Source organism: Trachemys scripta, chromosome 8 (assembly GCF_013100865.1).
Source record: "Trachemys scripta elegans isolate TJP31775 chromosome 8, CAS_Tse_1.0, whole genome shotgun sequence".
In the NCBI taxonomy this organism is placed as follows: Eukaryota; Metazoa; Chordata; order Testudines; family Emydidae; genus Trachemys; species Trachemys scripta.
Window position 1 is genome coordinate 67069680 of NC_048305.1, and position 12717 is coordinate 67082396.

The following is a 12717-nucleotide window of genomic DNA, read 5'->3' on the forward strand; positions in this document are numbered from 1 at the left end:
CAAAGTCTATGAAATTTATGTAGAGTTGCCGTTGCCATTCTAAGCACTGTTCTGTTATGTTTCATAGAGTGTAGATCTATCTGGTCTGTGCATCCACGCCCTTTCCGAAAACCAGCTTGCTCTTTTCTGAGAACGCTATCAACTGCCTCTGATATACGCTGGACTATGATCTTACACAATATTTTGCTTGGCATAGATAAAAGTTTGATACCACACCAGTTATAACTGAGAGTTCCTTTCTTTGGTTTCTTCACTATAACCCCATTGGTCCACACATCTGGCACTTTTTCCCTTTCCCAGACTGATGTAAATAGAGGCACCAGGATAGATGCTGCTAATTTAGGATTTACCTTGAACAATTCTGCATTCAAGTTATCCTTGCCAGGAGCTTTCCCATTTTTTAAGGATTTAATGACTTGAATGATCTCTTCCTTAGTTGGGGTGTCTGCATTGATATTAAGATCTTCTTCTGCCTCCTGGATGTTTGCTTCCTTTTTAGGTGGCTCCCTGTTCAGCAATTCTTTGAAATCTCTGTCCAGCACATTTCTTGTTCTTTTTCGGTTGTTAGTAGCTGTCCTTGTTTGTTCCTGATGAGTGTTTGTTGGTGTCTTCCGTTTACCGCTGATAAGCCACGTCATTTTGTAGACTGTTCCTTGTTCACCACAAGCAGCTGCATCCTCTGCTTGTGTTGCCAGATTATCAATATAATGCCGTTTGACCTCCCAGTGTGCCTTGCTGTACTGCTTGTGGTATTTGTCCTTTAACTTCTGGGATTTTGTGTCTAAAACTTTTTTCTTCAGGGCTCATCTGGTTTCTATGGCATTCCATGTGCCGGGTGTAATCCACTCCTTCCTTTTCTTCTGCTTGTAGCCTAGACAGGCTTCACTGCTCTGTTTATAAATTGCTGTTACTTTGTCCCACTTCTTGTTGATCTCCTCATCTGCATTCCCCTCCTCTTCATCAAGGTCTGCAAGTGCTTGAAACCTGTTCTTTAACTGCAGAATGAATGCTTTCTGTATTTCAAGGGACTTTAGCTTGTCAATATCATAATGTCTATGTCCCTTGTTTGGTGGTCCCACACTTCTCTGTTTTAGTTTGATGGAGGCTGTCACAAGGTGGTGGTTGGTGCCAACATCTGCACCCCTTCTCACTTTCACATCTGTCAGTGAGCGTCTCCATTTGCTATTGATCATGATATGATCAATCTGGTTCTTATCTCTGCCATTTGGAGAACACCATGTCAGCTTGTGAATTTCACGATGTTCAAATAGGGTTCCACCGCTGACTAGGTCATTCATATTACAGAAATCAACCAGCCTTTCTCCATTTTCATCAGAGAGCCACACCCATGTCTTCCCATTGCTCTGTCATTTTTTGTGTTGTCCTTACTGACCTTGGCATTCGGGTCTCCCATGACGATAGTTAGGTTGTGGCGTGGTACTCTCTCTAACGCTTCTTGTAGTGTAAGGTAGAATTTATCCTTTACTTCTTCATCACTGTCATTTGTTGGAGCATAACACTGAATCAGGGTGATATTATTGTGTTTCCCTTTCAGTCTGGCTCTCATGAGTCTGCTGCTGATAGATTTCCATTAAAGCAGGGAATGCTCCACTCCCTTTTTCAAAAGGATGGCAACACCCTCATGGTGTTGTCCTTCATCCCATCCAGAAAACAGCAAAGTTTCTCCCGAGGCTGCTGCTAATCTTCCTGATCCCATCCATCTGCTCTTGCTGACACCCAGGATGTGTAAGCTGTAGCTTCTCATCTCTGCTGTGACCTGAGCTAGCTTCCCTGCTTCGTTAAGGGTGGATTAATTAAGTCAACAGGAGAGCTCTCACTGGAGTGCAGCCATAGTCTTATATTAATTTAGCTTAAGTTGGTAATTTACAGATTTGAGTTAAACTGACATAAGCAAAGGTTAAACTGATTCAGGTAGGTCTACATTATGGGGTTTGTACTGGTTTAACCAGAGCAATTTTTAAATTAAACTAGTGTAGTTCTCTAGTATAGTAAAGCCTTCCCTCAGAATTTCCTGTAATGATAAACAGGACTCTTCATAATAATCAGTTTGATTTTAGAGGTTTTAAATATAGGCATTCAGTTAGATTACTTACTAATTTAAAATCTGGGCCATATAAAAGGTCAATCCTAATACTATAAATGAGGAAGCCAAAGGGGTGTACAGAATAAAAATTTCAGTCTTCATGTGACACTGTCATTGACCAGGAGATGGCACACTTCTCTTAGCAGTCATTGTTTGGGACTCACATGTTAGACCAAGGATAGGCAACCTATGGCATGCATGCCAAAGGCGGCACACGAGCTGATTTTCAGTGGCACTCTCACTGCCCGGGTCCTGGCCACCGGTCGGGGAGTTCTGCATTTTAATTTAATTTTAAATGAAATTTCTTGAACATTTGTTGTATGTAAAGTAAATAATATTTTAGTTATATATTATAGACTTATAGAAAGATCTTCTAAAAACGTTAAAATGTATTACTGTCACGCAAAACCTTAAATTAGAGTGAATAAATGAAGACTTGGCACACCACTTCTGAAAGGTTGCCGACCCCTGTGTTAGACTGTCTAAAAGAGTTTGTCTTGATGCTGTATTCTTATTATCCTTATCTCTTTGTAAAGTGGTTTGAGGTCTATAGATTGAAAGCACCATATGAACTAAATAGTATTCCTATTATGACAATCACTCTGTTTGTAGTAGGAAGTATTACACCATCATAAAATAGGTCTCTTCCTATTTTTAATTATTTTAAACCTATTACAATCTCAATTTACACCTGCTTTGAATCTGCTAATGGATGGGAAAATCATGCTTTATCCTTAGCTTTATTTCTGTACTGCCACAGAAATCAAAGTCAATGTCCTGGAAGCTGTGTAGTTAAAGGGGAAAAAAAATTTCCTTCCCCAAAAGAGTAAGTTTGTGCTAGCACATAATGCTAGATACATCAGAGAGTAGAGGAGAATATTGACTATCTGCAAGGAAGAGGTGTTTGAGCCCTGAACACAACATTCCTGTTTCCAAATGTAAGAACAATCTTAGTTGTAGTCACCAAGTTCATGTACAACTATAACTTCCACTTTGGACCAAGCTTAATTGGTTAATTTAGAAAAATGCACAGGGCTGAAGATGGGTACAATATTTAAAGTCAAGTAGCTTTTGAAGAACATCAGCAAAAAAACTATATTATACCCAAAAGGAGAAAGTCTTAAAATGTAAGTAGATGCCCTCACTAATCCTACTCATTACTGCTTTTGATATGGAAAGGTGCTACATGAGAATCTGCTGCCCTATGCAGTGCAAACCTCTATGTATTTGCTAGCTCTAACTGTGAATAATTCCAGGAGGAGGTAGGATTAGTGTGCTGGTATTTATATAATCACTAGATTTTCTAGGCTCTGCCCTGACGATGTGTGGTTTAACACACAAATCCAGTTAAGTAATAAATCACTTCCCACTCTTCCTGATGATAAATGTTATCCATTTGTGGCATGTCTGATCTGAGAATGCAGTTACATAGTAAAATGTAAGCATTCAGTACTAAGGTGTAAGACCTGGTATTTCATGTCCCTCCTACCCCCCTTTTTTCATTAGAAGGAAAATTCCCCTTCCCTGCAGCCATAGCCATCTTTTTCTTGCCCCCCCAAAACAAATGTGTTTACACATTCATATTTCTTGTTCCTTAAAGGTAGTCTCTTCCTCCCCTAACTCCAGAATTAAACTTACCATAGTAATGATCATTTTACATCCTACTATATATAAAAAAAATACACACACACAAAACACCAAGGAAGAGAGTGAGTAAATAAGACAAAGGGACAGAAGCAGAGAGAGTAGTGGTTTTTTTTGTTTTGTTTTTAAAAAAGCCCACTACACAAACTACCAATCCTGTCCATAATCAAAAAGGTTTTTTTTTTTTTTTTTTATTTAAAACAAACGTGTCTCGAGAGAAAACTTAACAGGATCTGAGTTTGAGTTTTCTTATTGCTACCAATATCCAAAAGTATACTGATGCATTTGTTTTTGATTTTCTGTAGCCAACTATGGTGCAGTAACTTAATTCCTCACTGTGCAAGGGTAGCATGGAATGGACCCTATTGCTAAAATAGCCAGGCATATTTTCACGAGCCATTTGTGCCAATTATCTATGGTCCTATCACCAGGCCAGAGTTTTACATTCAAGAATAGTGTTACTGTGCTGTCAGAATGAGTAATAAGAGAGGTAAAGAAACACTAGGCTTAAAACTGCCTCTTTTTTAGTAAGCTATCATCTATCCAGCAAAGATTGATTTTTAATTTACCACCTCATTTTCCCTTCTTGACAAAACTTTCTCACTCCCCCCCCCCTTTTCAGTATAACCTCTTGCCATTCATATTTAATTTAAACCGAGTTCTGCCCGGTATGTGAAGGATTTTAAAAGTATCAGGGTTTTTAAAAAAAATAGCAAGTTGAGTTGTGTGCTTGAAGAATGTCAAGTGCTGGGTAAAGAACTACTGATGTACTTTTACTTGAAAGGGAACTTTGGTTTTTTCCTACTATAAATTTCTGCTTACCGTTTGCATAAACGGTCGGGCTTAGTTTTAGTCATCGTTCATCTCTACGGCTCTAACTTTTTCAAGTAATTTGTGGAGATGGTGCTGCTCTCTTTTGTAGTGAGCAGTGGGATTTAGGATTATAAGAGTCAGTTTAAATATATTTTTAAAGATGGCAAAGGGGTGCATATAAGAAATGCAGCATGGGACAGTATCTTTAATGTGACCTGCTTGGCACTAAAATGAACTTGCTGTGCCCCAATAAGATGGAGATTTAGCCAGGTCATTATGCAATGCTCATTTGCCTATTAGATTATACTTGAACAACCCCCTCTCTCAAACAGAATTCTTCTGGGCAAGTAGTACATGTGTATTTCCCCAAAGAGTCAGGAGAGAAAGCAAAATTATCTATCTACTCCTGGTCAGAAGAGGGAACACCAGGAATCCATCCCAAAACCATTAAGAAGGTTTTCTAGTAGTCCTTCCCAAGAAAGAAAATCTACATTTTTCCTTACTTTATAGTAGACTAGATTCTTTTAATCTCAACAAGCACTTGTTTTTAAAAAAAAACACATTCCAAGCTGAAGACATGATTTTTAATTGTCTACATGAGGCCATTTTTACATTACAAATTTTACATTTTATTAGAAAAACAGATTTTACTATATCAGTCTCCCTAGATTTCACTATAATACAGTTTACACAATTAAGTACTGTACCTAAATATGAAGGTCATTCTCCAAGTACAAGAGACATACTTAAGGAATCACTTCGTGGAGAGTTTTGTTGTTAAGTGTGAACAATAAACCAACAAAATACAATGGAGATTTATTCAAATTTTGACTTACATACAAATGTTTCCCCCCTACAAAATCTTATGTGGCCGGAGGACAAATGACTTCAACCAAGCTACACAAATTGCCTACTGCATAGGCTTTAGTTATCTGTGTACTTGAAAACAGAATTAAAAGCTGAATTTACCAGGTAAGATACTACATAAGTGTTCGTACAATTGAATTTTAAAGAAGGCAGCCTTTAATTACCCATTTTTCCACAAGTAAAATAAATAAATAAATAATAATAATTTCAGCCTGTCACCATCTAATGACTTTCTTGTTTTTGACAAGTTTTGTCAAGACATGCACCAAAATCCAATTTGGGAGTAAATAAAACCACATTTGCAAGTTATATATGCAGTTTGGCTTTCAGTTACACAGCTTGCTGCAATAGTAATAAGTGACATAAAAATGCAAAAATTTGCAACGCGAAGGGAGAGGTAATTACGGCTTTATTTCTTCACACTGAAACAGAGTACAAATAGCTTATTACTCAATGCACAAAAAAATCCTGCTGGGGGACATAATGGACTTTGCATGAATAGTTGTCAAAATTAGGTATGGAATCCAGAGGATACAAAGGGCTTAAATACTTGTAATGTTATAACTAAACCCCATGCTTTTTGTACACTACATGATTAATGATGCTGAATGTTATTTCAACTCCCAGGCACTGAATCAACACATCAATCTATAGTAACTCATGCTGCACCTCAACCAAATGCTGGACCCATTGATATCAATGCAATCAAAACTACATTTTTCAACAATTTTCTAGGTTTTATGGAAAATGCCAAACGTTCAAGATTCCTCTGAACTAACGGACAATGGCACTTGTTGCTGAACGAAGCAGTTCTACTGAAATAACATTAGGAAAGCCAGAAGGACGAGAGGGGCATTTTTGGTTACTAGATTAACTAGAAATGCCTGAGTATTTTAAATAAAATTATCTGAAACCAGCCTGCTCTTTGGACTCACAAACTTATTTTCCTCTAAATATCAACATTATGGGGTTAGCTTCTGCCCTTATAAACTGTGAATTGTAAATATGCATTTTATATTATTAAAATATGGATTACATTATTTGAAGAAAAGAATCAGTAGCAGCCAGCTCCTATTCCTCAAATTCTTTAAGGACACTTCAAGTTCTGCTTTTTGTGCTTAAAAATGGTCTTTTACAGTTGTACATTTTTAATAAAGTCTGGTAAATGTCTATCAAATAACATTAGCTGAAGGACTGGATTCATTGATTTAGCTTTTTAAAAAAAGCATAGTATGCTAAAGAGGATGAAATAGCAAGATGTGATATTAGGCACCTTGCATATAAAGAGATTGCAAACGTAAACTAGAAGCATTTAAAAATTAGAGTTACTGGTTTGTGGCAACAAGCAAATTATGGATAGTTTTATAGGAGTAAAAGTCAGTTTAAATCAGTGTGTACAAAACCAACATCCTTAAGTTTCAGGAAAAAAATAGGCCCCGTTTGAAGTCGTGTGCCCCTTAGAATGAGCTCTTAGGCTCCACCATCACTCTCCATAAACAATTTAGTACTGCAAAAAGTTTTGTCCGTTTCATAAAACCACCCTTCATACTTTGTTGCTATGATTTCTCAGCTTTAACTTAAACCCAGTAACCTTATCAATACTTTCTATTCAAAAATTTGGAAAACAGAAACTGGCATGTTTTATCTGTATGATGTAAACACACACTAATGGCAACTTTTTTATGAAAGGATCATTTTTACATTTCTTGTAAGCATTTTGTCATCTCCCCCACAATCTCACTCTAACTGCAGTTATTACAAACAAGTTGTATTTAATACGTTTTACCCATTAGAATAGTCCAAATTAAAAAAAAATTACAAGCAATGGGAAATAGAAAAATACTCCTTTTAAATACCATAATTAAGAAGAAATAGCTCTTATCTAACAGTATTCAACAAAATTTGAACTCTAAGGTTTCCTTTAAGCTAATATAAATAAAACATTGAGTTCAATAATGAACAGTTTATACTATACACTTATGAAAAAGTAAAACCTATTAAAAACCATGTAAAACAAAATTTTCTTAATACAGCCTAAGAATTAAGACTTCAAATTTTACTTCCAGAGAAGGAACCTAAATACCAATTGATTCAGAGAAGAATTTGAAACCTTCAGAGTGTTAAAGAATAAAATGGCCACAATATTGTTTTGATTCATTCAAACCTATCTGATCATATTGGTAAACTGTATGGCTAATTTTCAGCAAAACTAGGTTTTCTACTGCAATTTAGTACTAAAATACATCTAAACCTCAACCGTTAGATTGTCATTCCACCAGAAATCTTTTTTAAAAAAATAAGCAAATACTTTTACAGCTGTCAGCAAAACAATGCTTTTGTTAAAAGATCTTTAATTCTCACCTTTTGCTAAAACTAATACATTTTAGACCAAGCCATTCCATTTGTGCAAGTTAAAGTACAGTACATTTTGGTCAAAATGTTTCATGCCTCAAAGTGTAACAATGGACAGATAGTGAAGCTGTTAGTGATTCTACACAAAAAAGGTGAGGCCTTTGCCCAGAGATTGATTTTTCAGACTGCAGAGTGCATGTATACTATATAAAGTGCTTCTGTTAGTAAATTATATTGGCAATAGTTAGTCTAGATGTCCATTTATTCTTAAAAGCTTCATTTGGTAATCCATCCTTCCCTCCCCATCTCCCACCCGCAGGAACAAGGCACCTTCAGCTGTAAGAGATATACTACCCAACTCCAAAGGGTTAAGCTAGAAAAACGTGTTCACAGTGGTGTTAAGCTGCTGACTACTTTTCACTTGACACTATCTTCCATTGAGCTTTAAGGTTCATGTGTTATTGAAATCACATTTGGAAGAAGCTTTACTTTTTGTTTAGACAGCTGAATCTCACTTACCGAGATTAAAGTTTTATACCCCAAACCATAAAATCATACTATCCTCAGGCATACAAGACCAGCTTGTTGAGTGCTTTACTATGATTTGGTAATTCTGATGTGAAATTTTAAATATATTTTGTCATTTACATAGGGCCAGAAGTCATACTGATGCACTTAAGACACCAGATTTTATTTACAAGTAGCAACACATATTGTTTGATGTTATTAGACCTAGTCACTTGTATTTTGCTTTTATATATTTGTCTCTACCATCTGCTACTCAACCTTACAGTTAATTATGCTCAATGCATTTACAAGTTTAATATTACTGAAACAAATAATAGGACATCTTAAAGCACAACTAAGTTGTTTTCTTGGAAGCATTAACCCCATTTTATATTAATTATGGCCTGATAGAAGGAATTAGCCATTATAGCACTGAAATGGCAAGTAATATTTTAAAAGTTATTTATGAAGAATTATTTCTAATGGTAGAATTTAAGTTTTGAACTAGATTAATTTAAGACTAATTTTTTTCTAAGGGGCTTCTTCTGAAAGCCAAGTTGCAAACAGAACACATAGTCATCACTAATGAACTTCGATATAAAACTATGTTCAAGTAGACACCATTTATCAGGTTTCCACAAGATGTTTTACACATAAATTACAAAAGCAAGTAATCCACTAACATTAGGTAACAGTCACAACAATGGTTATACACTTGTACAAGGCATAGATACTAAAAATTGCCTTTATACCACTGTAGACATGAAGGATCTTTTATGAGCAGGAGGTACTCAGACAATTCAGACCAAATGTGAGTTGCCCTCTTGAAAGAGTCTATCTCATCACATCAACTTTGATAACTGTTGGAATTAAATGAACACCTCTTAATTATCCATGGAGGAACTCTACAACTATTCTTCTGTTCAAGTCCTGCTGTTCTAGCGTTTAATCACCACTTGCTCATATGCTCCGGATCCTACCCTGAAAAAATAATGCAAAATAAGTTTTCAGTTCTAATTTAAGTGGAAGATACTAACTAATACTGAATATAGAACAATGGAATTTTTGTTTGCTTAAAAATTCAGAGAAAAAACAAAATGAAAAGTGTTTTCAGATGTCTATTTGAATGTATAAAACTGTTATAGTACAACAGCAGAACATGCAGGTTAGAAAATGCCTTATGGCATTGATTAATAATTGTTTTCATTTATATATTATAATAGATTTATATTTTCAGGCAAGTACAACAGATGATATTTCCCTTCTACACAGTGGTTATGTATGGCCTATTGTTTAAAAAACACTTAAGTCTCACAAAGCCAGTAAAGTTGTATTATTTATCAGAGAAGAAATAAAAGCATCAGTTCCCTCAATCTGGTTACAAGGAGGCACCTGTAGTCAATTATTGGATGGTGTCATGTATTAGTCTTTGACTATGTCTACACAGACCCTCAGTGCAGACTATGGAGGTGTGAATTGCAGCATGCACCGAATTGTTGAGCTCTAGTTATCCTGTGTGGATGCTGCTGGTATGAACTAAAAGGTTGCTAGTTCACATGAACACAGCCCTCTTTCAAACAGGACTATGTTAATGCAAATTACCTTTTAGTTCATGCCACCAGTGTCCAAACAGGGCAATCAGAAGGCAGCATGCTAGCATGCACTGCAATTCACAGCTCTGAACTGCAGGACCAGGTAGCCCTTGGACACAGAATTAAGTCTCTTGCTACCCCCTTCCCCCTTTACAGAGCACACTGTCACTTGTGTGGTGTGTGCACAACAAAAAACACTAACCCAGGAACCAAACCCCAACAAACCCTAGTGCCAACTCTGTCCACATATCTATTCAAGGGACACCATCATAGGACGTAACCACATCAGCCATACCATCAGGGTCTCGTTCACCTGCACATCTACCAATGTGATATATGCCATCATGTGCCAGGATTGCCCCTCTGGCATGTACATTGGCCAAACCGAACAGTCTCTACACAAAAGAATAAATGGACACAAATCTGACATCAGGAATTATAATGTTCAAAAACCAGTAGGTGAACACTTCAATCTCCCTGGTCACTCAACAACAGACTTCAAAGTACAGACTCCAACGAGAAACTGCAGAACTGGAATTAATTTGCAAACTGGACACCATCAAATTAGGCCTGAATAGAGACTGGGAGTGGATGAGTCACTACAGAGAGATTAACAAAGTGATTTAGTTTAAGGTGCCACAAGTACTCCTAGTGGTTTTTACAAAAACTAAATTTCCCCTTGCTAAATACTCACACCTTCTTGTCAACTGTTTGAAATGGGCCACCTTGTTTACATTGGTTCATTAACACTACAAAAGTGATTTCCACCCTTTCTTGTCAACTATTGAGAATTGCCTACTTCCAACTTAAATTGTCTCGTTAGCATTCCCCCTCCACTTGGTAAGGCAACTCCTGTCCTTTCATGTGCTGTGTATTTATATCTCCCTACTTTATGTTCCACTCCATGCATCTGTTGAAGTGGGTTTTAGTCCACGAAAGCTTAATGCCCAAATACATTTGTTAGTCTCTAAAATGCCACAAGGACTCCTCATTGTATCAGCAAAAACAGACGAGCATGGCTACCACTCTGAAACCTATATCTGTATAGTCTGCTTGAGAGATCAAAAATGAAAGAAGCGGGAAGGGTACATCTCAGAGTTTACAAATATTTGAAGTATGAAAACACAGAGAAAAAAAGATTAATTATATCGAAATAAGAGTAGCAGCTGTGGGATTAAATTGAAGGGAAAAATAAACTGAGTATCAGGAAAATATCAGAAGCCTAACTGTAAGAGAGTTTAGATACTAAAAAAATAGTCAAGACTGACAGGAAAAAGGCTTCCTGAGAGCAATTAGCCTACGGAATAATTAGACCCAGAGGAAGTCTATAAGGCCAACATTTTCGAACCTGGATGCTTACAGTTAGGCTTCTGAATACACATTCAGATACCCAGACTGAAACTCAGGTCACTTCCAAGATGCTGAGCAACCCCAGCTTCCAAGTGTTCAGCACCTCTGGGTGCCTAAATATAGATTTAGGAACTTAACTTTGAGCATCCAGGTTTGAAAATGTTGCCTTGTATTATCCATATCATCTGATTCATTGAGAAAATGGAACTGGCACATATCAGAAACAAAATATTCATAAAAACCTAGTACAATATGCTTTTGCTAACTGGTACCTAACAAGTATTAATGGTTCAAACTACATACCTATTGGGTAGATGATGACTTCCAAAAGAAGTACTCCCCCCAGGGCCCACAAATAATCTCAGCCCTTCTTCTACAAAGGAAAGAAGTTAACATGTTTAAATATGACACCATCAATGTTGCCAAACAAATATTCTCTAAAGAATCTTTTTAAAAAACATTTTAAAATCCATGAACTTTGTAAACGATATTTAAAAACGTTTGCATCTGAAAACAACTGGGACCCAATCATAATAAGCTGTGCTTCAGGGAAGGCAATTTTCTTGTAGGATTGCCCCTGCCCTTTTCGGCACAGACTTAGTTAAAGTGATGAGCCCCAGTGGCACAAAGCCCAGCAACCTTCCCTGCCTCTAAGGAGACAGCAGCAGTCAGGAGTTTTCCTGGAATGGTCTATAAATACACCCCACCCGCACTGGGAGTAGGAGCTGGGGGTGGTGAGGGGGGGAAGTGTTCATTAAATTAGTGCATTTGGGTCTCTACTGTACTGTACATCATCTTTTCAAGTTTTTACTTGTTTTCCCCATATATACCTTCTGCACTGGAGTCTAAACTGAAGTCTTGACTCTGCAATATTTTTTCAACTATATCATCTGCATCTACTCTGGTGGCATCAACCCGCTTCAGTTGTGACTCTACAGAGTCTTGCTTCACTGGATGCCTGTCAGGATAAATACATTTAGAGATTCTAAAAACTAATTGTCAATACATTTAATTCAGAGTACTGTCACTATAAGAAGCCTTTCAAGTTATGTTAAGTGTACCTGCTGAGTTTTTCTGACGATATATCTTTAACAGGAGTATCAAAATTATCATCAGTTACTTTTGGTTCAGTCTCTTCACATGGCTCTAGAATACTTCCAATTCCTGTAGACGTACTTCCCACTGAGGTGTTTCTCCTATGGCAGAGATCAGAAAAACTGGATGATCTGGAGTGACATGTGCTATACCCTATTGGAAAACAGAGAAGAGAGCCACATTAGTTACATTATTAATGGCTAGGGCTGTGCTTTTCCCCACTATTTGGTTTGTTTTTACTCCTGACGAGAGCCTACACATGTTTTAAGAAGCACATACACTCTCACACTCTATCCAATTCACTTAGTATATTTTCCTTTGGAGTCTTCATCATTCTTCTCTCTGCCTTCTTGGATGGTATCTTCATCAGGTTGAACACATTCTGTTTTCTTT

General features: G+C 36.9%; 1 protein-coding gene across 3 annotated transcripts in view; it reads right to left on the reverse strand.

Annotated features, from left to right (window-relative positions):
• Nucleotides 1–6892: 6892 nt before the first annotated feature.
• The window catches only part of FAM102B (family with sequence similarity 102 member B), a 51167-nt gene continuing 45342 nt past the window's right edge, over nt 6893–12717 (reverse strand). For 2 of the 3 annotated variants that reach the window (XM_034779527.1, XM_034779529.1), the window contains exons 8-11: nt 12291–12477; nt 12060–12214; nt 11533–11602; nt 6893–9268 (exon numbers count right to left, since the gene is read on the reverse strand). In XM_034779527.1, coding sequence (XP_034635418.1) covers nt 9226–9268; nt 11533–11602; nt 12060–12214; nt 12291–12477 — 455 coding nt within the window. In that variant the 3' untranslated portion in view covers nt 6893–9225. The remainder of the gene's footprint in view (nt 9269–11532; nt 11603–12059; nt 12215–12290; nt 12478–12717) is intronic. The other variant, XM_034779528.1, reaches the window with a different exon arrangement.